At 61.8% G+C, this 27,299-nt stretch overlaps 2 protein-coding genes across 7 annotated transcripts; both read right to left on the minus strand.

Annotated features, from left to right (window-relative positions):
* Positions 1-3,087: 3,087 nt before the first annotated feature.
* Positions 3,088-12,924, minus strand: CCNT1 (cyclin T1). 6 transcript variants are annotated; one of them, XM_062597175.1, is made up of 9 exons: positions 12,744-12,924; positions 12,515-12,596; positions 12,135-12,263; positions 11,192-11,252; positions 9,674-9,736; positions 9,203-9,248; positions 5,886-6,049; positions 5,466-5,536; positions 3,088-4,856 (listed from the first exon to the last, which is right to left on the minus strand). In XM_062597175.1, exons 1-9 carry the CDS (start codon positions 12,917-12,919, stop codon positions 3,447-3,449), a joined length of 2,202 nt encoding a protein of 733 aa, XP_062453159.1. In that variant the 5' UTR covers positions 12,920-12,924; the 3' UTR covers positions 3,088-3,446. The 6 variants fall into 6 exon arrangements, 5 of the variants coding, with proteins under 5 accessions (XP_062453159.1, XP_062453160.1, XP_062453161.1 ...); XR_009960966.1 differs by lacking the exon at positions 5,886-6,049 and having other exon boundaries at positions 4,769-4,856; XM_062597179.1 differs by lacking the exons at positions 3,088-4,856; positions 5,466-5,536; positions 5,886-6,049 and adding an exon at positions 6,060-6,417.
* A 489-nt stretch (positions 12,925-13,413) lies between these two features.
* Positions 13,414-24,483, minus strand: ADCY6 (adenylate cyclase 6). Its single transcript, XM_062597155.1, has 22 exons — positions 24,413-24,483; positions 23,021-23,858; positions 21,175-21,324; positions 20,975-21,096; positions 20,788-20,899; positions 20,577-20,704; positions 19,769-19,927; positions 19,548-19,689; positions 19,347-19,475; positions 18,650-18,675; positions 18,395-18,542; positions 17,702-17,799; positions 17,545-17,632; positions 17,355-17,471; positions 17,113-17,271; positions 16,365-16,540; positions 16,259-16,288; positions 16,018-16,147; positions 15,627-15,890; positions 14,466-14,670; positions 13,888-14,012; positions 13,414-13,812 (listed from the first exon to the last, which is right to left on the minus strand). The coding sequence occupies exons 2-22, from the start codon at positions 23,855-23,857 to the stop codon at positions 13,684-13,686; spliced, it is 3,474 nt and encodes a 1,157-aa protein (XP_062453139.1). The 5' UTR covers position 23,858; positions 24,413-24,483; the 3' UTR covers positions 13,414-13,683.
* Positions 24,484-27,299: the final 2,816 nt, after the last annotated feature.

Below are 27,299 nucleotides of genomic sequence, written 5' to 3' on the forward strand. Positions count from 1 at the left end.
CCCTCCGCGCCGCGCGCCCGCCCCTCCGCCTCGTTGGTCCGCCCTACCGCCAATCCGCGGCGGCCGGAAGGGCGGTGCCGCACGCCGTTGGCCAAGCGAGCCGTCACTCCGCCGCGCGCCATCCACGCCCCCCCCAGGAGGTCACGTGGCGGGGACGGTGGGAACCGACACGTGGGCGCGGGGCCGCCGCCGCCGCCGCCAAGGAAGAGCCCGGGACACAGCGGTGCAGCTCGGCTGCCTCCTTTGCCGTTCACTTTTATTGATGTGGATAAATACACAGCGAGAGACAGCGCCCGCGAGCGACCGAGCACCGGCGCCGGGCCCGGAGGGGGGTTGGGGAGGAGGGGGGAAGGGGGTCCTTACCGGGCGCCCTTACCGGGGGTTGCTGCAGCCGGTGCGCAGAGGCAGCGCGGCCGGGGAAGGGGGTTGCGAGCGCCCGGCAGCCCTGAGTGAGAGAGGAGAGACGGAAGCGGTTTCCGCGCTTTGGCTCCGGGAAGGCAGAAGCTCCCGGTGGCCCCAAGGGCACCGGCTCTGCCCCTGCCGGGGGGAAGCCCTAACCCGTCACAGCTTGGAGCAGGTAGCACGTGTCTATCTGGTTTAAAAAGTTTCCCGAAGTTTAAATATTTATAAATGTTTAAGAATAATACTTAAAAGCACCTTCCTTATCCAGGCTTCGGCCCTCGCCCCCGGCGCTCGCCCGAGCAGGGAAGAGGAAAGCAGGAGAGGAGGCTCGTGTCGCCCCTCAAGACCCCAGAGATAGCAGGTACAAATCAGGAGCTGCTTTAGATAGGAAAGGAAACCCTGGGTCTGCGCCGTCCTGAACGCAGTGTTCTCTGCCACTGCACGACAAATGCCCCGTGCTCTCCCGCAAGGGGGAAAGATGCATGTCGGGGGCGCCCAGGAAAAACTTCTTCAAGAATATAGCACAGCAGCAGGAAACACAGAGATGGCCCAAACTCTCCTCGAATAACCTCCCCAGTCCTATCACCTGCATCCACCCTGGGGCAGAAAGCCCCCAAACACCCCAAGGGCCTTCACGCGTTGCCCAAAGCACCAGCTCGCAGCCCCACAAACGCAAGGGAAGCCCGAAACAAAAAGGCGCAGAAATTATCAGGATTGCTTCTGCTGGTACCGCCTGCAAGACGGAGGTGCACGGCCCCAGTCTTGCCTCCACACGTAGGCCCGAACAGGCACTGAATGCTTAAGACCTGCCCAGGAGACGCCTTTGCATGTGGCAGACGTATCCAGCCAGCACAGCAGTGACCCTGCAGTTAAGGCTTTTGCAGAAACAAGAACCAGACGCGTAGCTTGTCTTGAAGATGCTCAAGTTTTCCAGGACACATGCAGAGACTCGCTAGCATGTTACACCTGATACCTCAATGCAGCTGAGGTAAGGAATTGCTCCCCTACTGAATAACGGAATGGGCAGCATGATTTGCTGCAACGCCTGACAAACCATGCCGCAACATCTCTCAAAGCACCCAGGTAAGCAAGAGACAAATCTCTGCTGGGAGCCTCAAACGTAAACTCTACTTAAAAAGTTATCGTGGTGGCTGATCAGCTCCAGCAAGCTGGCACTGACAAGGGTTAGCATTACTGTTCACTCTTTAAAGTGGAACTGGATGTAGAACAGAGTTTCACAAAAACATATGGAGACAGTAAATTTATTGAAATTTGGAAAAGTATAGTCCGAGAACAAAATAAGTCAGCTTTTCCAAAACATTAGACTGAAACTTCCCATCTCCAGCTGGATTCCCTGTTCCGGGATCAAGGTAGCAGTAAAAGCTGTGTTTCCAACTTGGTGAGATAAGGGCTGCAAACAGCAAAGTGCACACAGGATTCCCTGAACGAGCTCCCCCACGGCCTGGGCACGGCACCCTGTGCAGCCAGCAGAAATTCGTGCCCGACACCAGGCCCAGAACTGGGGAGGATCAGCACTCCCTCAAAAGCTGCTCATCTTGCCTGTTTTTATCTTATTTCTCAAACGAAGAACCCACGATGCAGCTGCTCTCAGATAAAACCCTGTGTGACTGCGGACTACGTCTGTCAACGTAGTTCACCTTTATACCCAGACTAGGCTCCACATGGCTTATATGCTTGAAGCACCATTACTCAGGCCGCGGGCCAGCCAGCTCTGCACCTTTCCAGGCAGCCACCACGCACCAGCGGCACCCTGCCCCACTGGGGATGGACGGGAGGACATTACATCCTACGCTTGGGCAAACGAACTCCTAGATTTCGCATTACTCTGCCAAGGTAGCGTCGTAGCCAGCTCCCAACGCAGGGTGGTTCAACCCAGATGGGCGCCCCTTGGGCACAAGCCCGCTCTGCTACAAGGCCCCTCGCCTTGGAGGCTGAGCAGCTCTGGACCAAGTCATCTGCATGCGGGCAGTTCATCTGGACCTCTCCCTTAAAACAGCCACCTGAGGTGACAGCCAGGCCCTCAGCCAAGCCCACAGGCACCACCTCACCCTGGATGTTTGTGTAGCCACAAAACACTGCCGCGAACACCCCAACGTTGAGAATCGTGCTCCGTAACGCGACTGAAACGCGCCCCATTCACAGCTCTCCCGTTGCATCCCCATTTCCCCCTCAAGCATCAGCTCCACAACACCAGGTGAGCGAGGTCTCACGGGCACCGTGCTGAATCCCGGCCCTTCTGCCAAGCACGTAACATGCAAGGTGAAGCTGGTGAGACTCTCCTTCACCATCACGCCAGAAGCCACAACCTCCAACATGCACCCTTCTCCTTGAAGCACCACCTTCACAGGAGTTTTTCAGCAGAAGCAATGTGACCTGCCAGGCAGTCTCTCATTCAGCAGGAAGGGAGAGCCAGCCTAAACAAGAGCCGCTTTTGCAGAGCAGTTCCGAATTACCCAAGCCAGCAGCAGCTGGGATTTCCTCTCCTGCCCTTTCCACACACTGCTTCCTCTGCTCCATCTCTAAAAGGCTCCCGAACCACTTTCCATTGCGAACAGCTCAAATGGAGCCTCCTGACCAACCACAGACACAGCCTGAGCCCTTCACGAGGGTCCCCTGCAGCACCTGCCAGCATTACAAAATTAAAATGAACAAAACACTAAGATATAAGTTACTGCTTAAATTATTTGTAAAATGCCTTAGATTTTCTGTGACATATTTTAAATACCCCCCAGGACCCCCCACAGTACATGATCCCTAGAGGGGGCTTCAGTTCCAGCAGGGACAGACCCCACCACTAACTGGAAGTTGGTGGGGGAGGGAGTGAGGAACAGAGAAAGGGTTTCTTATCCTTTCACAGCTTCAACAACTCCGCGCTCTAAATACCAATAATAAAAGTTATAATAAAATAGTTCTTCGTGAGGCAGTGGAGACCAAACAGCCCTTTCCCTCCCCTGCAGGGGCAGCCCAGGTTTCAGGCTTGGGCAAGCAGGCTCGTCTGTACAAACTCAGTAGTAAAAAGGGTTTTACTTGGGGAGCGGGGGGAGCGGAGGAGGGGGTTCCGACGGCAGCGGGGGCGGTCGGGGTTTGTCCGTGTTGGCGGCTCTGGAGCTCGCGGCAGCCCGGGCGTTGAAGTACTCGCTATACGGGCGGAAGTCGAAGGCAGAGGGTGCGGTTGGCTGCATGCCCTGCGCACTCAACAGTGAGTGCAACATATTGACTGTATCCTGGTAGTCACTGGCTTGGTTTGCGTTGTGCCCGTTGGCCCCCGTGGGACCCTTGTCCAGTTTGCCGTGGGGACCCCTGGCTTTGTTGACCTGGGCTAAGGAGAGCCCACCTGCATCTGAGCTGTGCCCTGGGAGATGGGCTGCCCCAGACAGGTGGGGATAAGGGAACTGCATGCCAGGGCCTTTGGAGCTTTTACTGATTTTGGGCTGGTGCTCATGTGCTGCAGCCTCCTCTGGCAGGGGCCTCTTGCGGGAAGAGCCAGACAAACTGTAGCTTTTGTGGAGCACAGTGCTCTGCTGGCTGCTGTGCTTAGAGTCTCCCGGCCGCTTGTTCCCCACATTGCTGGGGCCAGCTCCAAGCGGGACATGCAAGTGTTTGTGAGAGTGGTGGTTGTGATGGTGGTGGTGGTGGTTGGAAGAATGGCCCTTATGTTTCTCCTTGTGATCTCGGCTTTTGCCACTGCTCTCGTCCGAGGAACTGTGCCTGTCTGCAGCAGTTGGCACCTTGATCCGCATTTTTATCTCCTCCTGCTTGGAGGAGAGTGGTCTGTCTCCACCTCCCCCAGCCACCGGGATCCTCAGCTTCAGAGCTGAGGCTTTGTCACTCTTTTCAGAGGCAGGACGCTCAGGGTTATCCGAGCCACCGATGGGGATTTTCAGGATGATTGGAGAGGGGTTGCTGTCCTGCTGGACTTCTCTCTCCCGCTGCTGTTGGACCAGGAGACTCTGCGCCGCGTAGGCATACTGAGACCGCACATTGGCCTCCATGTTCTCTAGCTGGCGCTTCTGCGCTGCCAACTCCTCTGCATGCTTGGCCCGGTACTCCTTGAGTGACACCTTTGCCGATGGGGCATTCTTGCCACTCTGCTTCTGATAACCAGCGCCATCTTGCTGTAAAGGATGCTCAGCAGCAGATGAGCTTTCGTTAGTCCTGTGACTCTGGCCAGCCTCCAGCTTGGGTGGAGGATGCTGGGACAGCCAGTGCTCAGGCTGGGACATATCCGCACCGCTCTGGTCACTGGGCGAATCCGCTGCGGCTGGCAGGGATGACCCTGCTCCAGCGGTCGAGGACGTTGACATGCTCATTAAGCCTGCGATGTTCATGTCGGAACTGTTGTTCCTGGAAATCATGTTGAGGATCGTCTGCTCCGAGAGGCTCTCGTCTTCGCCGTGGTCATCAGCCTTTGACTTCCTGGCTGCTTGAGAGGCCTAGAACAAAAGCAGAGACCAGTGATTTAGTTTGTGCTGCCACCAGTACAGCAGACCACTACAGAGGGCAGAAGCACAACTTATCCTGCTGGCTGATCTAACAACAGGCCTAACATCTCCAATGACAGAAGCCCAAGAGAGCATTTTACAGAGCGAAACATAATCATTGTAAAGAACAGACACCAACGAAACGCAGCCTCATCTGCAGTGCCAGGTAGTGATCAGGAGTAGCCAGTCTGGCTGAGCCTTGGTGACGTAACTGCCGAGTAGGCAGCTGGTTTGATGCAACAGGCTCACTCTGTGGAGTGCAAGCTGATTTATGGACAAGCCCATTTTGCCTCTGCTTTTCCTTTCAGCAGACAACTCTATTCAAATACAGAAGCAGGGTTACTAAATCAGTTGAAAACGCAAAGTCTACAGAGTTAATTCAAAACTGATGAACTCAAATACTGAAGACACACTTTGCAGACTCACAGTGCTCGGCTTCCCCACGCCCCCAAACGCGCCCTTCAGACACTGTTTTGAATTGTAGTATCAGCCTCACGCACACATAAGAAATCAGAGCTTGCATTCTCCTGCAAGCAGCAATAGTCCAAAGCAGACTCTTACCCGCCAGTTCCGAATCCGTTTAAGTCGGTTCGGAGTTTTCTCAAGGATCTGCAGGAATTCATGAGTCAGTTCTGCAAAGGAGACACAAACACAGGCAAGATGGTTAGGGACACACAGACCTGCCCTAGCCTAGCAGGGCAACCCCCTGCTTATTGATGAATGGAGCTACTGATGAGATGAAGCTATTCCAGGAGGGGAAATACTGAGAACTAGTACCACTGACCACATTTAAACTCATCTCACTGTGTGCCTTTTGCCATCTCTATTGTACCATAGAAGCTGCTGCACTGGAAACCTTGGCAAGACCAGAAGCCCTTGAGTCCATGAACTGGCCAGTGGCCATGTTTGAATGGCAGACCCAGGAACAGAGATGCCAAGATAATATAAGAGCCTTTGGGGGGACCTTGCTCCAAAACTTACCATCTAAGAGCTCCAGAGTTACAGTGCCATCAACGTATTCCCACCAGTGCTTCCCGTCCGTGGAGACTGGGATCTCCCAGTTGGACCACTTACAAGCCAGGTGGATACAGACGCAGGCCACAACGGGAGGGGTGTACTGCAGGCTGAAGGTGGTCAGGTGCAGGCTGACGTCACCAGCAGGGAGAGAGAAACAGAAAGCCATGAACTCCCAAGCCTGAACCTCAGCACACACAATCGCCCGCTGAACAGACACTGCGGAAGAGGTGGACACAGTGGGGAAGGTCCTGCAATTCCTCCCCCAGTATGACCCTACTGTTACAGGCGTCTCTATCCTGCTCTGCCAATTCACATGTTACTTCCCTGTTCTGCTCCAGCCAGTTTACGTCCAGGCACCTCTGTCAGCTCAAGGCTCTGTGGCTAGTGCAGGAGTGGCAAGGCACACTGCTGTCCCACTGAAGCCCTCCTCCAGGGGAATAAGTGAGCAGTTGAGTTATCTGCCAATCCCTAACTTCTGCTGTGGGCTCTGTTCAATCTGAGAAAAAAAAAATCAAACGTTTCCAAGTGCAGCTCCTGGGAAGCCAACATTACTGAAGGGCATTGCTACCGTGCCAAGAACCGACAGTTCAAACAAGGAAGCTCCTAGGATCTGCACTCATCCCCTTGTGTCTCTTGAAGGACTCTAAGAGGAGCAAAATCTCACATTCATGTCAAGCGATGTTTAACAAAAGCACCGTCTCTGTTTAGGGTTAAGATCTGTTTCACGGTTAAAGGAAAGTTTGTACAGATCCACACAGGTTATACCTTTTAGAGTTATCCTGAATCTGACCTGCAGCAAGATTTGGCCCGTTTTGTATGAAAATTACAGCATGTCTCACAATCCACGACTTAATCTTTGATTAAAAAGCAGGTACTAAAAATCACCTTCCTGAGAACACACATGCTCAACTAGTGAACAGGCCCTTCTAAGCATTTAGGAAGGTTCTGGACTTTCTCAAATGAATGTTAGGAAAGGGACTGAAAGGACTGAAGCTCCTGCAGTAAATAACACTGCACGCTGACTGCATACGAAAAGCTTCCAATTGTTTTACTACAGACAGGCTCACGTAATTCTAGCCATCGACTGCTGCAGAGCCAACTCAGGCAGGCCCTGCTCTCCATCCAGAGCCACTCTGCATGCAACACTGTAGATCAGTGACGCAGTAGTGTTTCATAGGGAGCCTGGCCACCTATCAAGCATTCATGAGTATATGAATTTGCTATGTGACAGTTTGGACGTCAATGCTGGGAAAAGCGGTCTAGATAGCATTAAGGACAGGAGAAACAATCCTGAACTGTTCACCAAGAGGAACTCAAAGCAGATGTCTGATTTGAGAACTGGGATGTGTTCAGTCCCAGCAAGCCTACTCTTCACCTGCAGGAACTCCAGGTTCACTACATCCAGCCCTCTCAAAAACCTGTGGCAGCAAGTTCAGTGTAGGATTTGCCTGCTGTCAGAGTAGTACACTAGTGATTTAGTCCTCAAAGAGTGTTTTACGGAAACAGTTACACCATGTACCCATGTGCAGTAGCAGGATGGCATTATCTGCACTTCTTCAGCATGCTCAGGTTAGTTTTTTCCCCCAGTGTATTGTGGAGAGACAGAGATATGCATCCATAGCTGAAAAGTCTGAAGCCATTTCAACGACACTGTACTTATCCATACATCAAGAAGTCAAATCCAGGAAATTCAGAGCAAGAAAAATAAACCTTTGTCTAGTCAGCCAAGGTAAGAAGTGAAGTTAAGGTACACAAACAGCCTTAACTCTGCCCCATAACGATGCCAGAAAGGAGTAAAAGTTAAAAATCTGTTGCTACACCGGATAAATCTAGTTCACTGCTCAAGCGTCCTAATCACGTATTTCTCAGCACTGCTTCAAGGCAAAATCGAGGCTGTCTGGATGCATTTCTTACTTTCTGCCTAGATTTCTTTCAAGTATAACCTTAACTCATAATTCCTTGTTTTTATAAGTATTGCTGCAGAGATAAAACATGTTTCAAGGATGGATTTACTTATATATTACCAACACAGTCTTCCCTCTACATTAGCTTATGCAGTAAACCCGCAATGTAGTTCTGCTGCAAGACCTACAGGCTTCTGAAAGTTCTGCCCCTTGGAGCTACGTAGCATCTTTCAACAAAAAACTTCTCACAGCAAGCTGTGGACTTGAGCAGTTAACTTCTCTCACGGACAGAGAGAGGAGGGATACGGCTTGCCCAAGGCCATGCCTATTTGCTGCTCTGCCAGGGTCTGGAAATGTTTTCCGACTCTGCAGGTTCACCTGTGTTAGCAAGGGTGTGCTACTGAAGGTGCAGCTACAACAGAGATGGCTATTGCTTTTCCATCTTTACCTATAACCTAAAAGTAAGTAATTCTGGAGAGAGTTTTGCTACTTCAATACCAACTAAGTGCTCTTTCTGCTGGCACACATTTTTTTAAATTAAAAATGAAAACTTCATCCTTATCTAACCAGCAGTTATGCTAGATTTTAGCAGACAGAACTGAAGCCTAACCCATTTTCCCCCCCCTTTAGAGTCATCCATCCTTTCATTTCCGCAAGCTCTTCCTCAGAAACAGAAGATCTCCTGTTTCCTCAAGTTAGTCCTTTCCAAACATAATTTGCCTGAAGCTGCTAATCCAGAAAGTAACTGATAATGCTGTAAGTCAAAATACAAGGACTGGTATCAGCATTACAGTAAAAATCCAGGTAACCTGACAGAACTATCCAGACCTCTCAAGGTGAAAACATAGGTGACTTTCTTTTCCAAGACTGTCTACAGGCACTATAGACAATCTCTACAGGACCCTCTGTCCAGTCATTCTGGCCAGACAAGGCTATTGTTTCTGTCTTGTAAGCTTTTTTTTGCTTTATACTTGAGATCAGCCTTCTTTGGATACAGAAGATAGTTGTTCACAATTTGCACAGCACCTAGCCCAGTGAAATTCTACTCACTAACCCCTGCATACTAAATAAGCAAAAACATACACCTTCTCTTCAAGTCCACTCCCTACAGATATTCTGTTTGAACTTTCAACAACAATCTAACTCCCTTTAAAAAGAAAGTAGTGATGCTCCAGAACATCCTGCTTTTACCTGTCCTATCTGATTTTACACTTCTTTTTATTGAAAGCTAGAAAGAACAGAAATCTTCCCTCCTGCTGAACAGGACTGAGCAATCCCCTATTGCTCACAAACTAACCAATCCCCCAGGGATCACCAGTAGCACATTTCCTCCAGATAAAACCCTCTGTCAAATATGAATCAATGGTAAATAATAACCTGTTGGTAGCCATGAAATAGGAAGTTTGTGCCAAGTCCTTGCTGGCTGAAAGAGAAAAGGAAAGAGTAAAGAGTTAGTCTGGATATTCTGAGAAACTCTTTTACATTTTAGTTTAAGAATCACAGGTCTTTTACCACCAGCACAGAAAAACAAAAGAGCCAGCACAGTTTGACTAACTTCACATCACATCTAGAGAAGGTTTGTAGAAGTTACTGTACACAGTTTTGTGTTACGCTGCGGTTCAGTACTGCCACAGCATTACGTTAATGACTCGCAACTCCATCTACTTTGAAATTCATTATGGTGATTAAGGATATTGACTACAGGCCAATTTTTTGTCAGTACCGATGACAAATGCAGCAGAATACAGCGTTATCTTCACCACTCTTCTCTGTCAAGCTCAAGTTACTTGAAGGAACAGTCCTCTGCAAGAGAGCACTGCGAAGCCCCTGATGCCTGCTGTCTCTTACCTCGCACTAGCTGCGTGCACTTCACCACGTGGGTATGTGGGTGGTCAATAGTGATCTCAAAGCCTGGAAAAACACAGACATACAGCCATTAGGTAACTAGCAGCACATCCCCTGAGCTCTATGAAACTCATGTTGCCTGCTCCTGGGGGACAAGCCTGGTTCTCCCCTTCCCTCCTACAGCCTTGCTCTCTGCTCCGAGATGAGCAGGAATAGAGGAGCGCGTTTTCCTTTATCCAGAAGGCTCAAGTTCTCCAGCCACAAAACCTGAAGGTCACGGCTCCTGCCAGGCCTCCAAGCAGCTAAATGACTTCTGTGCTTGGAAGACCTCACTGAAAACAAAACAACTATTAAGGATTTTAAAAATAGCAGGACAAAGCATCTTACAGCAGCTGAGAGAAAGGAGAAGACAATGGCACTTGCTCAAAGGAATTTCTGTCACCCAGAAAGCTAAGAGGAAGCAGACGTCTTCCCTTTGAAGGAGCGTACTGCATTAAAGTCAATTGAACTTAATCCTTGCTTCAGTTTCCTATTTAGTTTGTACATTATGGTTTAAAGAAAGAAAAATCAAATCGGTCTGTGCGTAGCAGAATTGGCTTTTTCTGTGCAGAATACATGAACTGTGAAGTTTTGTTTTGTTGTTGTTGTTTTTTTTAAAAAAGTAACTGGAGAGCCAAACACATTAGATTCAGAACTCAGACCACAATTCATCCACTGGCTTGCCAGACAAATGTGTGCAGATCATCCATACACCTGCCCCCTTCTTTCCTCTGGTAAATCAGGGATTATTAGAATTTACTTTGCAACTAAGTCAGAAATAACAAAGGCCCACTGACTATTTTCAGAATTGGAGTGCTACATACAAACTGCCTCCCAAATCGAACAGTTGTTAAAAAAAAAAAAAAAAAAAAGTTTTAATGGTGTATTTTAGAAAGGAACAAGAAATTTAATCTGACAATCAAAGGTCTTACTGTAGGCTCCAGGCTTTATTTTCAAAGACCAAAAAACAAAAAGAAAACTACGGCTGGGACAGTTCAGCTGAATGCGTGTGTGTCGGAGGGGGGAAGTGACCCCATCAAAATATTAACTTCAACTCGGGTTTTGTTAGAGATCTCCCAGTGCAAGAAGCTTCCACTCCTGGCTACTAGAGCATTATCAAGTTTAACAGCATAAAGGAGGACAGTAACCAATGTCCAAGCAGTACAAACCTGTTGGGGAAGAGAAGGGGAAAAAAAAAAGAAAAAAAGAAAAAAGAGAGAGAGACGAGCCACACTTTCACATTTCAGTTTTTCTGAACACTGAACTTGACACAAGTTAAACCTGAAAATACTGATATCAAAAGGAAAATACACGGAGTGAGTGTGAAAAAGAGTTTGTTGCCTGGACTCTTGCTTTCCCACTGGCCAGCTGTGCATCTGCCCTCCAGCTGTGGAGAAGACTGTGCAGTTAAGACTCTCCGCCCTGCAGAACACTCCTGGGTCTGGGATTTGTGTGGCAGCCCGTCCGCTTTGAAAAACTTACCCAGGGTCTGCAGTATTATGCTCTCTAGAATGACCAGGTCTTGGGCTTGTTGCAGGTAAGCCTGGGGTTGAGAGGACAGGCAAGTTACTCACGATGAGGCACTCCGTATAAAGCCTGCACATTTCTAATATCCTTTCTCAGGGAGGCAAAAAAATAGCGAAGGGGAGTCTTTATGTCCCAAACTGGACTGGGGAAACTGGCACAGATTCCCTGCCAGAGAAGAGAAAGCAGAGCGCTGGTCGGACCCACTCCCCTGCTAGTTCTCGTTCTGTGGAATTGTTGCTTCAGGATCCACATTGGCCCTCTTAGTCCTGGTCCCTCAAGAAGGGTTACATGGCATGGGACAGCTATACAAGCAATATTTTAGCTTTTTCCTTAAGTTTTGGCTCCTGGATAAAGCTTTCCCTTTCAGCAAGGGTGGCTGCTCAGTTCCAGGTCAGATGGGCTGTCTCCAGAGATAGGGAATTGGCAATGTTTCTAATAAACCCACAATTAAACAAGCGGAAACAGAACAGAATCAAACTGCACACAATTTTCTGCTCTGCTACAGACACTATTTAATTCCAGAAGCAACATCCACACTCTCCTCAGAAGCTTTTAATGCAGACACTGTTACACAGCACATCTCAGTCACATTTGCAGCAGCACAGCAGAAGAGAAGAGAGGTTGTCACAGAGCAGGAAAGAAAAGCCTTCTGCTGTACAGAAGCCAAAAAGCTCTCTGTAGTGTAAGAGCAGCTGAATTGAGTAGTAAGTAACCATCCTACAACACAACCACTCATTTAGAGCATGGATACTTATGAGCCTGATTAAATGAGACGCTGTAGCCATGTGATCTAGTTATATTAGCAGAACCGCACAATTCAGGATGCAGCACACTTCCACCATTCTCACTCTTTGCACCTCCACTCCTCACCTCACAGTCCTCCCATCTCCACACTTACCTCGCTCCTCGTGTCTGGGAGAGTTTCCTGGGGGTGCAGACAGGCATGTGCTACCTTGATTACGTGCTCCAGTTTACGAGGCTGCTCCTCCACCTTGGCTGCCAAGAACAGAGCCGCCGGTGCCACCGACTTCAGAGGAGAAAAACAATTTTTGATTTTTAAAGATAATAAGCTCAAGATCAGAAAGCACGGCTAGTTTTCTTTCTTTTTTTTTTTTTTTTTTTTTTTTTTTTTACAGCTAAAATGAATAGTTCTTTCGGAAACAAAGCGAGCACGGGCATCACCAGAGGAAGGGGGGTCCGCGCCGGCTACCGGCGGCAGGGCAGCCCTCCGCCTCCCGCGGGCCCTCCCCCCGGAGCTGGCGGCGGCAGCGCACTTACGTTCCGGTGGAACTGGGTGAAGGACTGCACCATGTAGAAGCGGTGCATGTACACGATGGCCGTGTTGATGGTGAGCTGCGAGCTGGCGGCGCGGTTAAGGAAATGCCCCCCCGCACCGGGCAGCGCCCTCACCCCCCGGCCCGGGCTCCCGCCTCCCCCCACCCCGCCCCGCGCCGCCCCGGCGGCGGCACTCGAGCGCAGGCTGCGCGGCCTAGCGCGGGCCGGATACACGTTGAGGCGCTGGCCCATGTCCTGCAGGAGGTTGGCGGCCTGCTGCCGGTACGAGAGCTCCTTGTCGGGGTCGAGGCCGGCGCGGCGCGAGGGGCTGCGGTCCAGCTGCTCGCGGGTGAAGTACCAGCGCCGCGCCGCCGCGCCGCCGGCCCCGCAGCCCGCCGAGGCCTCCATGGCGATCCGCGCCCGCGCGCGCGCACGCACGCACGCGCCTGCGCGCTTGCGTCACGCGGCGGGGCCGCGCACGCCCCGCCCCGCCGCGCATGCGCGACGCGGCATCCCCCTCCCCGCGCACAAACAACCCGGAAGTGGAGGGAGGCTCGCTCGGCCTTTGACCCTGCTGCCCCCTGACCCCTAACCCTCGACACTAGCTCGGCCCATGACCCCGCTCACAATCCCTGACCCCGTACTGACCTACGACCCCAGCCCTACCTATGACCCCTGAACCCGCACCATGACCTGCGACTCCAGCCCTATGACCCCTGACCCCAACCCCTCGCTGTCACCCACCCTCACAGCCCCCGACCCCCCGTACTGACCTGTAACCCCAGCCCCACCTATGACCCATGACCCCACACCGTGACCTGTGACCCCGTTTGCGACCCCAACCCTATGACCTGACCCCTGACACCCCCCCCCCCCCCCCGCAGGCCAGGCCACGCCGCCGCTCTTATCGAAAGTGAGGTTTATATATAATTTATATGTACACACGCAGGAAAAGTACCGTGAGCGCCGCCGCCCCACCCGCTTAAAAAAAGGGGGGGGAAAAGTCACTTTGTTAATTTTTTGCATGGCGGGGGGGGAGCCGCCTTCCCCCCCCCGGGCGGTGCGGCCCGGCCCGGCGCCCCCCACCTCGGCTCTCGCTGCCTCCGGTGCCCGCAGGGCCGCGGCGGCGGTTGGAGGGGGGGGACACGCCGCCGCCGCCCCCCCGGGCCCCGCTAGCTGCGGCCGGGGCCGGCGTTGAGGAAGTAGGTGGTCATCTCGCCCTTGCCCTTGACCTTGACCACGCCGCGGCACTCCAGCGCGTAGCCCTTGGCCGCCAGCACCTGGTAGAGGTCGGCGGTGACCTGGGGGCGAGCGGGGGGCGTCAGCGGGCGGGGGGGACGGACGGGACGCGGCCGGGCGGCCGGGCGGGCGCTCACCTGGATGCGGTCGGGCACCCCGGTGCTGTCCATGCGGCTGGAGACGTTCACGGTGTTGCCCCAGATGTCGTACTGCGGCTTGCGGGCGCCGATCACGCCCGCCACCACCGGCCCCATGTTCAGGCCTGGGGTGGGGGGAAAGGGGGGGCACAGCATCATGGCCTCCCCCTCCAACCCCCCCCGGCATCCCCGCAGCACACACGCGTGTGCGCGAGCGGGGCAGGAGGAGTGTGCAAGGGGCAGGAGGCGCAGGAGGGCTGTGCGTGCAAAGGGGGAGGGATGTGCAAGGGCCTAGGGCGTGCAAAGCGGCGTGCAGAGGCCACGCGTGCAAAGGGGAAGGGGTGTGCGAGGGCTCAGACGTGCCAAGAGGCGTGCAAGAGCTACGCCTGCAGGGGGGAAGCGGCTTGCAAGGACCAGGACGTGAAAAGGGCGTGCAAGGGCCGTGCGTGCAGATGGCAGCAGCGTGCAAGGGCCAGGACGCGCGGAAAGCTCTGGGCAAAGGGAAAGGGGCTCGCACGGGTCAGGGTGTGCAAAAGGGCGTGCAAAGGCGCTGCGTGCAAGCGGGGGCCGGGGCTCACCGATCTTCATCTGGAAGTTGTTGAAGGAGTGCTCGTTGATGTACTTCATCTGCTCCATGAGGTGCATGGCGTAGTCGGCCAGCGCCGCGACGTGGCTCCGGCCCTCCCGGTCGTACGTGGTGTCGTTGAGCCCCGACGCCGCCATGTACGTGCTGCCGATCGTCTTGATCTTCTCCAGCTGCCGGTACTTCTGCTCGCTGATGATCTGGGGGAGCCGGACGGCCGCAGCGTCACCCGCCCCGGCCCCGGGCAGCGTATCCCGCTCCGCAGGCTGCTCCCCACGCATCCCGTCCCATGGCCTCCCCTGCACCCCGATCCGTGGTGAACCCCATCCCACGGTGCACCCTGCTCCCCAGCACCCCACGCATCCCATCCCATGGCCTCCCCTGCACCCCGATCCATGGTGCACCCCATCCCATGGTGCACCCCGCTCCCCAGCACCCCACGCATCCCGTCCCATGGCCTCCTCTGCACCCCGATCCATGGTGCACCCCATCCCACGGTGCACCCCGCTCCCCAGCACCCCACGCATCCCGTCCCATGGCCTCCCCTGCACCCCGATCCATGGTGCACCCCATCCCACGGTGCACCCCGCTCCCCAGCACCCCAAGCATCCCGTCCCATGGCCTCCCCTGCACCCCGATCCATGGTGCACCCCATCCCACGGTGCACCCTGCTCCCCAGCACCCCACGCATCCCGTCCCATGGCCTCCTCTGCACCCCGATCCATGGTGCACCCCATCCCATGGTGCACCCTGCTCCCCAGCACCCCACGCATCCCGTCCCATGGCCTCCTCTGCACCCCGATCCATGGTGCACCCCGCTCCCCAGCACCCCACGCATCCCATCCCATGGCCTCCCCTGCACCCCGATCCATGGTGCACCCCAACCCAAAACCATGGTGCACGCCACCCCCCAGCCTCTCTGGCACCCCACGCATCCCATCCCGTAGCCTCCCCCGCACACCAATCCACAGCGCGTGCAGCTCCCCAGCCGCTCTGGCACCCGGTGCATCCTGTCCTGGGGTCTCCTGTGCACCACGACCACGGATCTCATGGCGCACCCCGCTCCCCAGCCTCTCTGGCACCCTGCGCATCCCGTCCTACGGCCTCCCGGCGCGCCCCACGCCACGGCCCCTGCTCCCCGGCGCCCTTCCCGCACCTCGTCGAAGTCGGCGATGATCTCGTTGAGCAGCCGCAGGCACTCGACGCCCTCGTTGTTGGCCTCCAGCTCGACGTAGAACTCAGAGAAGTTGCTGATGGAGGCGAACATGACGGCCACGCACTCGCACGACTGGTAGTAGAGCTCGTCGTTGCGGCGCTCGCGGGCCAGGAAGTGCGCGGCCACGTCCTTGGGCAGGATGTTGTGCAGCAGCCGCCGGTTGTAGGCCTGCAGCTCCTCCATCTCCTCCTTCTCGCCCGTGGCCTGCGGCGGGGACGGGCGTCGGGGGGCCGGGCGCACGCGGCCCGGGGCGGCGGCGGCGGCGATGGCGGGGGGTCCCCGCGCGGAGATCGGGCGGGCTCGTCGCCCGCCCCGCCGCGGCCCCTCGTACCTGCAGCTTCCAGAGGAAGTCCAGGCGGGCGGTGGACTCGACCTGCTGCGCGTGCAGGTACAGCGCCAGCGCGAAGACGGCCAGGACGACGGGCGTCACGTATTTCAGCGCCACCTTCCCCTCCGCCGCGCTGGGAGGTGGTGGTGATGGTGGTGGTGATGGTGGTGGTGACGGTGGGACACGCGCGCGGGACCCCCCCGGCACGGCCCCGCGCCCCCAGCACCCCCAGCTCCCCGCTCACCATTCGCCCTGGGTCCCGTTGAGAGGTGGCCTGCGGGGAGAAGAGCCGGGGTCAGCGGGACGGGGGCGGCCGGGCGGGACGGGGGCACGGGGACGGGGACACTCACAGCGCGTTGGCCACCACCAGCAGGTCGTAGTTGTCGAAGAGGGCGGCCTGGGGCCCCTCCACCAGCAGCAGGTAGGTGGCCCCCAGCGCCGCCATGAGCAGCAGCTTGCCGATGCTGCTGATGTGCAGGAAGACGGAGCAGGCGAGCAGGCTCAGCAGCACGCTGTAGCTGAAGTACTGCCGGGAGGGAGGGAGGGAGGGAGGGAGGCGGCCGCGATGCGCCGGCGAGCCGCGCTCGTGGACCCCCACCGGCACCCGCGCACGGACCCGCAGCGGCGCCCTGCGCCCACGCGAGACCCTGCGCCCACCGGGACCCGCATCCTTCGCCCGTGCACGACCCCATGCCTGCAGGGACCCACAGCGGCACCCTGCACCCACGCAAAACCCTGCGCCCATGCACGACCCCATGCCTGCAGGGACCCACAGCGGCACCCTGCACCCATGCAAGACCCTGCGCCAGCAGTCTGCACCCTTGTAGGACCCTGTGCCCACAGGGACCCACATCCTGCAACCGTGCATGACCCCACACTGGCACCCTGCACCCATGCAGGGCCCAACAGCCTGCAGGGACCCATGCCAGCACCCTGCACCCATGCAGAGCCCCACACCTTGCAGGGACCCACACCAGCACCCTGCACCCATGCAAGAACCTTGCACCGCCCGGGACCCGCCCCAGCACCCGCGCAGGGACCCGCGCTGGCCCCCCGCACCCTTGCCGGACGCCGAGCCAGCGTGCCGCCGGCGCTCACCTCGGGGAAGTGGCAGGCGAGGGCGTCGCGGTGGCAGGGGCCGGCGGCGGCGCCCAGCGAGTAGTTGAGCGCACGGAGCTGGCAGGGCCCCACGGCCGCGGGGGTGACGTTGAGCTCGCGGGCGGCGCAGTCCCGCAGGGCCACCCGGCTGCAGGCGAACTGCGGGGAGGCGACGGAGGGGTGAGCGGGGCGCCAGCCCCCCCGGCGCCGCGGCCGGCGGCCGCCCCCCGCCCCGGCCCTACCATGTTGGCGAAGGCGGCGACGAAGACGAGGAGGATGGCGAAGACGCCGATGACGGTGCTGTGGGCGCGGGACTGGACGATCTTGCGGGAGAGCCGCTGCAGGGCGGCGGGGAAGAGCTGCGGGGTGAGAAAGGGCCCCGCGTTAGGCGGCGCGGAGCCCCCGCGCCCCGGCGCCCGCCGCCGTACTCACGGTGACGCAGGAGTAGACGGCGCACACGAAGAGCACGGCGGCCAGGAGGACGAAGATGCAGACGTAGACGCCGAGCATCAGCGGGGAGCTGCGGGGAGAGGCGGGCGGTGAGCGCTGCGGGCGGGCGGCGGGCGCCGCGGGGGCACGCGGGACTCACCGCGGGAACACCACGAGCTGGATGCAGCAGATGAAGCAGAAGACGAGCAGGGTGCAGGCCACGTAGCCGCCGAAGCGGTCGTCCACCTTCTTGGAGTACTGCGGGGACACGGCGGGCTTATCAGGGACAGAGGGGATCGCAGGGATGGGACGGGACCAGAGGGGGACCGGATCGAGGGAACCATGGGGACAGGATGGGATAGAGGAGGACCATGGGGACGGGATGGGACAGGGGACTACAGGGATAAGATGGGACAGAGGTGGATGGAGGGAACCATGGGGACAAGATAGGACAGAGGGGGACCACAGGGATGGGACGGAGGGGGGTGGAGGAAGCCACGGGGATGGGATGGAGGAGGACCATAGGGATGGGACGGGACAGAGGGGGATGGGATGGGATGGGATGGAGGGAAGCATAGGGGCAGGATGGGATGGAGAGGGGCCATGGAGACAAGATGGATGGGGATGGAGGGAGATGGGACAGGATGAAGGTGACCACATGGACAGTACAGGATGGAGAGAGTCAAAGAAGACCACAGGGAGAGGACAGAGAGGGACGGGATGAAGGGAACAACGGGGACAGGATGGGAAGAAGGTGGGTGGAGGGGACCACAGGGACAGGACAGAGGAGGGAAGGATGGAGAGGAGTATAGGGACTGGATGGGCCGGGGGGGGGGCAGGGCTGGCCCCACACCTTCTTCTCCAGCTCGGGCGTCTGGAAGGTGAGCAGGAACTTCTTGACGTGGTCCTTGCGGAGCTGGTCGATGCTGCGGGCGTCGATGGCCCGGCTGAGGAACTCGTCCACCTCGTCCTCGGGGTTCAGGGCCTCCTGGGCGCTGCGGCTGGGGGCAGAGGCGGGTGAGGTGTCCCCGCGGCGGGGGGAGGGGGGTCAGGCCTGGGTGCCCTGGGGTGCGACCTCACCCGGGGTCCCCGGTGCGGGGACACTCACTTGTCCTTGCTGGAGTCATCGATACCCTGCGGAGAAACAGGGGAGATGGGGAGGGGGTCAGGGACACCTGCAAGGATGGGAGGGCCCCCACGGGTGACGACAACTGGGGAGGGGCCCCCGAGGGCTGCAGACGGAGCCAGAGGGGACATGGGGATCCCCAAAGGCTGCTGAGGGTGAGGAGCATCAGCGAAGGGTCCCCCAAGGACGGGGGGGGGTCCGCAAGGGTCTGCAAAGGGAGGGCGGGGGGGCTGTGGGGTCCCCCTAGGCTGGCAGGGATGGGGGGAGCCCCGAGGGCTGCCGAGGAGCAGTGGGGGTCCCCAAAGGCTGCAAAGGGAGGCAGAGGGGACGTGGGGGCCCCCCAACACCAGCAACGTTTGGGGGGGGCCCAAAGGCTGCTGAGGATGGAGGGGGCATCAGCGAGGATGGGGGGGGGGGCCAAGGGTCTGCAAAGAGAGGACAGGGGCGGCATGGGGTGCCCCAATGCCGGCAAGGATGGGGGGATCCTGGGGCCCCCCAGGATGCGGCTGGGAGGAGGAAGCAGATACGGCACATGGGCACTTCCCGGCGGAAGGCGGCACGTGGCTGATACGGGGCCGGGGACCCCCATCCCTGGGGGACCCCCATCCCTGGGGACCCCCATCCTCAGGGGACCCCCATCCCGGGGGACCCCCATCCTCAGGGGACCCCCCCCGCTCACCATCTGCCGGAAGGCCTTGGAGTCCTTGGCGCGGGAGAAGGAGCGCTCGGGCACCCAGCGCGGCGCCAGCCCCTCGGCCGAGTTGGCGCGTGCCCGCTGCAGCTTGGCCAGGATGGCTTTCTCCTCCTTCTGCGGGGCGACACGGCCGTGAGTGGGGCGGCCCCTCGGCGCCCCCGGCCCCGGCCCGACCCCCCGACTCACGCGCTTCTGGCTGCAGCCCACGATGAGGAAGGTCTCGATGTTGTGCTCCTTGAGGTAGGCGTTGCGGTCGCCGCCGTGGCCCGGCTCCACCTCGTAGTCGCCGTTCAGGTACTGCAGCGTCGCCCACGTGATGTGGATGCGCCTGGGGGACGAGAGAGAAAATGCACCGGGCGCCCGCCCCGGGGCCGCGCGCCCCCCGCGCGCCCCCCGCGCCCGCTCACCCGGCCTTGCCGCCCGCCTCCATGTGGTTGGCGAGGGTCACGTCGTTGGACCAGACGTCGAACTGCCACTTGCGCAGCCCCAGGACGCCGCAGTGCACCCGCCCGCTGTGGATGCCCACGCGCATGTTGACGTTCACCCCCGTCACCTCGCGCACCAGCCTGCGGAGGGGCATCGGCACCGCGTCACCCCGCCGGCGCCGGGCACGGGCACCCGGGATGCACACGGCCTCGCCGGGGCCGCGCGCTGCCCATCCAGGGCTGCACCGGCACCGGGGACGTGCACGACCCAACCAGGGCCACGCGCAGGCACCGGGGACGTGCACGACCCCACCAGGGCCATGCACAGGGACCAGGGACGTGCACGACCCCACCAGGGCCACGCACTGCCCATCCAGGGCTGCACCAGCACCAGGGACGTGCACACGCCAACCAGGGCCACGCGCAGGCACCGGGGACGTGCACGACCCCACCAGGGCCACGCACAAGCACCAGGGACGTGCACACGCCAGCCAGGACCACGCACCGCCGATCCAGGGTTGCACCAGCACCAGGGACGTGCACAACCCAACCAGGACCACGCACAGGCACCAGGGACACACACAACCCCACCAGGGCCACGCACAAGCACCGGGGACGTGCATGTCCTCACCGGGGCCGTGCACAGCCCAGCCAGGGTTGCACTAGTGCCAGACACACGCGCACTCCAGCTAGGGCCACGCGCGGGCACCAGGGACGCGCGTGCACAAGCACCGGGGCCGTGCCCAGCCCAGCGGTGCTCGCGGCGGCACCGGGGCCGTGCCCCACTCACGAGATGGCCTCGATCATGTCGACCCCCATCTCCACGCAGCAGTGCGCGTGGTCCCCGCGCGCCTCCGGCAGCCCCGACACGCAGTAGTAGCAGTCGCCCAGGATCTTGATGCGCAGGCAGTGGTTCTCCTGGAGGGGGTGGGGGGACGGGGCGAACGGTCAGGGGCACCCCCGGGCCGCCCCGCCAGCCCCCCCCGGCCCCGGCCGCTCACCGCCGCCAGCTTGTCGAAGCGGGCGAAGAGCTCGTTGAGCGTCATCACCAGCTCCTGGGCCGTGCACTGCGAGGCCAGGCTGGTGAAGCCCTCGATGTCCGCGAAGAGGATGCTGCCGGGATGGAGAGCGTGGGACGGGGGTCGCTGCCGCAGCCCCCCGCGCCGCCCCGGCGGGCCCGCGCCGTACCTGACGTTGTCGTGCTTCTGGATGTAGATCTTGTGGAACATCATGTCCTCCTTCTTGGTGTTGATGTCCTCCTTCATCTCCATGGCCACGTGCTGGGGCAGGACGGAGAGCAGCAGGCGCTCCTGCAGCCCGGCACGGCCCCGTCAGCGCCGGGGCGCCCGGCGGGCCGGGACCCCCGCCCGGCCCGGGCCCCGGCTCACCTGCTGCCGGTTCTCCCGCTGGAGGTGCAGGCGCGCCTGGATGTAGCCGCGGGTCTCCTGGAAGGCCTGGCGCTGCGACACCTCGGCCGGGTAGTGGGTGCAGACCCCCACGACGTTGGTGCACAGGAAGATCAGGGCGTTGGCGCTGAGCTGGCGGCGGAGGCAGGCTCAGCTCGGCGCCCCGGGATCCGCCGGGCCAGACCCTGGGGTGTCCCCTCGCCGCCCGGCCCCGCGCGCGCGGTGCCACCCGTGTGCCCACAGCCTCCTCCGTGCCCCGGACCCCCGGCTCCGGCACGAGGCAGCTCCGGAGGGGCCGGGGGGCTGCGGGCAGGTGCCCCCAGCTCTGCACCACGTGGGGCAGCGGGTGCAGGGACCTGGGGCAGGGGCACGCAGCGGACATGGGGGGCAAGGAGACCCACGGCAGGGGGATGCAGGAGGGCACGGGAACCTGGGGACACAGGGACCTGGGGCATGGGATGTAGGGGGCAAGGGGACGGTGGGGGCATGGGGACCCCTAGTAGGGGGATGCAGGGGGGCATGGAAACATGGGACGTAGGGGGCACAGGGATGCAGGGACATAGGGGGCAGCAGGACATAAGGACTAAGGGCAGGGAGACACAGGGACCGAGGGGGCACGGTGACCTGGGGCAGGGGGATGCAGGGGCCGTGGGGCCTTGGCAGGGAGACGCTGTGGGGCACGGAGACCTCGGGATGCAGGGCAGGGGGACGTGGAGCGGTGCAGTGACCTAGGGCCCAAGCGGAGGGGGACGCTGTGGGGCAGGGGGACCGAGAGCCCCAGTGCAGGGGGGACACTGGGGACCCGGAGCCCGGGGCAGGGGGGGGAGCAGTGCCCTGGGCCAGGCCCTCGGGGGCCCTCGGGAAGCGGCGGAAGCCGGAGGAGGGCTGGGAAGCGGAGATGGCTGCGGCGGGAGCGCTGCGGTTTCCCCCCTCCACGTCCCCCATCCCCTGGGACCGGGGCCAGGGCTATTTATAGCCCGGCTCCGGCTCCGGCAGGGTCGGGAGCCAAAACCTCCCCCCCCCCTTCCCATTCCCGCCGTATCGCATCCCGGCGCCGCGGCCGCACGCACGCGGGGGGCTCAGGGACCCGCCACCCCATGCCGGGGGTGGGGGGGGGGGGGGGCTTCACGCGGCCCCTTCCCTCGTCCCCGCCTGACCCCGGCCGGGCCGAGCCCCGCACGCGCCCCTCCCCCCCGGTGCTGCGAGCTTCCTCGCGCAGCGCCCCGAGGGGCGGCACGTGGCCCCCTTGCCGCGGCCAGCCAGGCCGAGGGTGACGCCGCGGCACGATGGGCCGTCCGGAGGGGCCGCGCCGGGGCCTGGGAACGGGCGGCCCCCGGCGCCTCCGGCAGCCCCCCGGCGCCTCCGGCAGCCCCCGAGCCCCGGCGGCGGCCGCGGGCACCCGGCCGGCGCGGTGGGGGGGGGGGGGGGGGCACTGCTGCCGCCCGCCCCGGGGGTTTCCGCCGGCCCCACAACGGGGGCTTTGTGGGCGCCCCCGCGCCGGCCCACAATGCCGGGCTTGTGCGCGGCCCCCGGCCGAGACAAGGGGCCCCTTGACCCCCCCCCCGGCCCGCCTGGGGCCACGGCGCCCACCTACCCGCCCACCATGGGACCCCCCCCCTCACTCCCGGGCGGGCAGAGGACGGAGCCCTTCCGGCCTCCAGAAGTTTCCAGAGGGCCCCCCCAAAAAAAGATCTTTTTTTTCCCCCCTCCCAGAAACAGGGATTCTGCAAATCTGGGGATTCTGCAAATTTGGGGATTCTGCAAACTCAGCGCGTGCCGGCGGCGCGGCGGGCCGGGAGCCGGGCGGGTGCCGCCGCCGGGGCCCTACCTGCCTCCAGAGGAAGGGGTCGGCGGCGTTGCGGTGCCAGGAGATGCCGAGGTGCAGGGCGGAGAGCAGGGCGCCCGCCAGCACGGCGGCCCGCATGCGCACGGGCAGCAGCGTGTAGGTGATGTAGATGAAGAAGACGCTCCACCAGACGCCCTCGGAGGCGCTGCGGGGCGCCGCGGCCAGGGTGCCCAGCACCTGCACCCCGGCCAGCAGCCCCAGCACCACGTAGCTCACCACCCACATGTAGTCCTGCGGGAAGGCGCTGCGGCTGCACAGCACCATGAGCAGCAGGAAGAGCGCCGTGGCGGTGGCCAGCGCGGCGGCCGCCGGCACCGCCGGGGAGCCGGGCAGGCACTGGAAGAGCAGCATCACGCCGCACACCAGCACCAGCACCCCCATGAGCACCGCCAGGCTGCTCTGGTTCATCTGGAAGAAGTAGCGCTGGTAGAGGCGCTCCAGCTTGGCCGACTGGAAGCGCTTGGAGCGGAAGACCTGCAGGACGCGCCGCCAGCACTCGCCGGCCGACAGCCGCCCGCCGGCCTCCTTCGGGCCCTTGGCCTCGCCGTCCTCGAAGCCCAGCTCCGCCGACTTGAGGCCCGGCTCGCCGGCGGCCCCCTTCTTGCCGTAGTGGTCCTCCTGCCAGGTGCAGCGCGGCGCCGGGGCGGCGCGGGGCGGCCCCCCGGCCCGCTCCATCTCAGGGTCCTGCAGGCAGCTCATGTAGCGGGGCCCGCAGAGCACGGCGCGCGGGCGCTGCTGCCCCTTCTTGCCGTTGCGCTCGCCCCATGCCGTCTTCCGCTCGTCCACCTTGGGCACCAGGATGCCGCTGAACCACGACATGCTGCGGGCACGGGAAAGGGGCGGGAGGTGGTGGTGGTGGTGGGGGGGCTGGCAGCGGGGGTCCCCACTCGCCTGCGCCCCCCTCCCCGAGGCATCGCCCACCCCGGGGGGCGGGGGACACATGCGCAGACCCCCAAAGCCGCCCCCCCCCCGGGTCACGCTCTGCGCGGTGCAGCGGAGCCCCAGCGCCGCGGGCGCCTGCCCCCCGCCGAGGCGGCACCTCGGGGCTGGGGGGTCCCCCCGGGCGGGGCTCCCCCCCCCCGCCACCGGGGCCGCCCCGAGCCCTGCCCGCGGCCTCCGCCGCGGGACCGCAGCAGCCTCCGGCTCCGCTCGCCTTGAACGGCGGCCAAGGGGCTCCGCGGGGCTGCCGCGGCCCCGGGGCACCCGCGGCCCGGCCGGGACGTGGCAGCGCGCAGGCAGCCGCGGGGCCGCCGCCGCCGCCCGGGGCCTGGGGAAGCGCCGGCCGCGGGCAGCCGCCGCCGCCCCGGGCGCCGCCGCGCTCCGCTCCGCGCTCCGCTCCGCGCTGCGGCCCCGGCCCGGCCCGGCCCCGCTCACCTCCGGCTCCGGCTCCGGCTCCGGCCCCGCCGCCGCCGCCGCCGCCCGCTGCTACACGGCGGCCGCGCCGCGCCCCCGCCGCTCCATCCCGCGCCCCGGCCGGGCCCGCGGTCCCGGCCCGGTCCACGGCCGCGGCCCCGGCCCGGCCCGCCCCGGTACCCGCCCTCCCGCCCGGATCCGCTCCCGGGCGCTCCCGGCCGGCGGCCTTAAAGGCGCAGGCGGCGGCGGCGGCCCGGTGCGGCGGCGGCGGCGGCGGCGCGCGGGGGCGGCGGGCGCGCGCGCGGGCGGGCGGGCGGCCACGGGCGCACCGGCACCGCGGGCGCTGCGCGCACACGCGCGCACACACACACACACACACGCACACACGCACACATGCAGCCCGCCCCACCGGCAGGCACGGCTCGGCGGGGGCACGCACACAGAGCCCTGCACATCCCCTTGCACACGCACGTGCACGTGTGTGCACCACCCCCTTGCACACACACAAACTCCCCTTGCACACACACGTGCATGTACCATATCCTCGCTCACATACCCACTACCCTTGCACACGCACATGCATGTACCATCCCTTTGCACATACACACACTATGCACCTGCACCCCTACACCCCCTTGCACGCACACATACACACACACACACCCCTACAAGCACCCCTACATTGCACATACACACACCACGTTTGCACATATGCCCAACACGCACCCTGCTGCTCCATGCAACACACACACGTGCATTGGTGCAAGCACCAACACATAAGGGGCTTGCTTGCACGCACAACCCCTTTGTGCACACAAGTGTGCAAGGCTGCAGGGAATGTGCATGCACATATGTGCACACACACACACACATGCACATACACACACACACACACATGCTCCTGCCAGTAGGCCATGCACATACACAGGTGTACTGCACACTCACCCCTTGCACACTCACCCCCAGCAGCACACACACACACTCACACATGGGCGCAACGCACACTCCCACCCCGCACAGCGTCTCCCTAGCCGAGGACCCTGCCGGGCCCCAGCCCCACACCCCAGGGCCAGCCCTCACTGGGAGCACCCCACGGCCCGGGGGTGCCCCACGACACCCAGGGGCAGCCCATGGCACCTGGGCACAGCACCCCGGGCCGCTGGGCGGGTGAGAGCCACGGCGCCTGGGGCCTGCGCGGCACCAGCTGGCAGCAGGAACGCAGGCCACGTCCTCCGGGGAGGCGAGATTAATGATTAATTACCAGCGACTGCTGCCATGTCCCCAGAGCGGGAAGTCCCCGCTGGGCGGGGGGGGGGGGGGGGGCGGAGGGCGCAGCCGGGCCCGGGCACCCCTGGGCCTCGCGGGTGCCGGGAGCTCCCCGGGTGGCGGGCGCTTCCTCGCTGCCCAAATCCCCGATTCCCCCTTGTTCCGGAGCAGGGCCGGGGCCCTGCGTGGCTCCGGAGGGGCAGGACGTGGGGTGCGCCGAGTGGGGCCCGCGGTGCCGCCGGCGTCGCCGTCCCCGCCGGGCTCCCCGCATGCAGCCCCGAAGGCGCCAGCCCCGGCCAGGCCGTGCCGGCCTCGCTCCCCGCCTTATCAGCTGGGCCCAGAGCTCCCTGGATTAATTATTACAGCTGCCTTTCCCTCCCGGGTCCGGCCCCGGATCTCGAGATCCCGGCACACATTAACCAGGAGGCGGCACCGCGCTGCGGCGGCAGCTCCTGCTGCCGAGGGGGAAACTGAGGCCCGGGGGGCTGGGGAAGTGGGTGCTGCGGGGCCCGGCCTGCCGTCTTGCCCTGTCCCGGGCCAGACCCTGGCCACGCTGGGGTCCTGAGGGCAGATCCCAGCCATGCTGGGGCTCCCCTGGCTGGATCCTGGCCACGCTGGGGTCCTGAGGGCAGATCCCAGCCGTGCTGGGGCTCCCCAGGCTGGATCCTGGCCACGCTGGGGCTCCTGAGGGCAGATCCCAGCCATGCTGGGGGCTCCCCAGGCTGGATCCTGGCCACGCTGGGGTCCTGAGGGCAGATCCCAGCCATGCTGGGGGTCCCCAGGCTGGATCCTGGCTGCACTGGGGTCCTGAGGGCAGATCCCAGCCATGCTGGGGGTCCCCAGGCTGGATCCTGGCTGCACTGGGGTCCTGAGGGCAGATCCCGGCCGTGCTGGGGCTCCCCAGGCTGGATCCTGGCCACACTGGGGTCCTGAGAGCAGATCCTGACTGTGCTGGGGCTCCCCAGGCTGGATCCTGGCCACACTGGGGTCCTGAGGGCAGATCCCAGCCGTGCTGGGGCTCCCCAGGCTGGATCCTGGCCACGCTGGGGTCCTGAGGGCAGATCCCAGCCGTGCTGGGGCTCCCCAGGCTGGATCCTGGCCACGCTGGGGTCCTGAGGGCAGATCCCAGCCGTGCTGGGGCTCCCCAGGCTGGATCCTGGCCATGCTGGGGTCCTGAGGGCAGATCCCAGCCATGCTGGGGCTCCCCAGGCTGGATCCTGGCCATGCTGGGGTCCTGAGGGCAGATCTCGGCTGTGCTGGGGCTCCCCAGGCTGGATCCTGGCTGCACTGGGGTCCTGAGGGCAGATCCCGGCCGTGCTGGGGCTCCCCAGGCTGGATCCTGGCCATGCTGGGGCTCCTGAGGGCAGATCCCAGCCATGCTGGGGGCCCCCAGGCTGGATCCTGGCCATGCTGGGGCTCCTGAGGGCAGATCCCAGCCATGCTGGGGCTCCCCAGGCTGGATCCTGGCTGCACTGGGGTCCTGAGGGCAGATCCCGGCCGTGCTGGGGCTCCCCAGGCTGGATCCTGGCCATGCTGGGGCTCCTGAGGGCAGATCCCAGCCATGCTGGGGGCCCCCAGGCTGGATCCTGGCCACGCTGGGGCTCCTGAGGGCAGATCCCAGCCATGCTGCGGGCTCCCCAGG

Source organism: Rhea pennata, chromosome 29 (genome assembly GCF_028389875.1).
Source record: "Rhea pennata isolate bPtePen1 chromosome 29, bPtePen1.pri, whole genome shotgun sequence".
NCBI classification, from domain to species: Eukaryota; Metazoa; Chordata; class Aves; order Rheiformes; family Rheidae; genus Rhea; species Rhea pennata.

Bases quoted from the DNA above. Each gene is read 5' to 3' on its own strand.
- CCNT1 (XM_062597175.1), bottom strand. From the start codon at position 12,919: ATGGAGGCCTCGGCGGGCTGCGGGGCCGGCGGCGCGGCGGCGCGGCGC. The intron at 11,253-12,134 runs GTAAGTGTGGAG...TCTCAACCCCAG, and splicing joins TCCCAGACACGAGGAGCGAG to GCTTACCTGCAACAAGCCCA. The intron at 9,249-9,673 runs GTAAGAGACAGC...TTTCTCTTTCAG, and splicing joins GTGCACGCAGCTAGTGCGAG to CCAGCAAGGACTTGGCACAA.
- ADCY6 (XM_062597155.1), bottom strand. From the start codon at position 23,857: ATGTCGTGGTTCAGCGGCATCCTGGTGCCCAAGGTGGACGAGCGGAAG. The intron at 17,272-17,354 runs GTAGGGCCGGGG...GCCTCCCCGCAG, and splicing joins TCGCCGCCTTCGCCAACATG to TTCGCCTGCAGCCGGGTGGC. The intron at 16,148-16,258 runs GTGAGCGGGGAG...ACCACCTCCCAG, and splicing joins AACGGGACCCAGGGCGAATG to CGCGGCGGAGGGGAAGGTGG.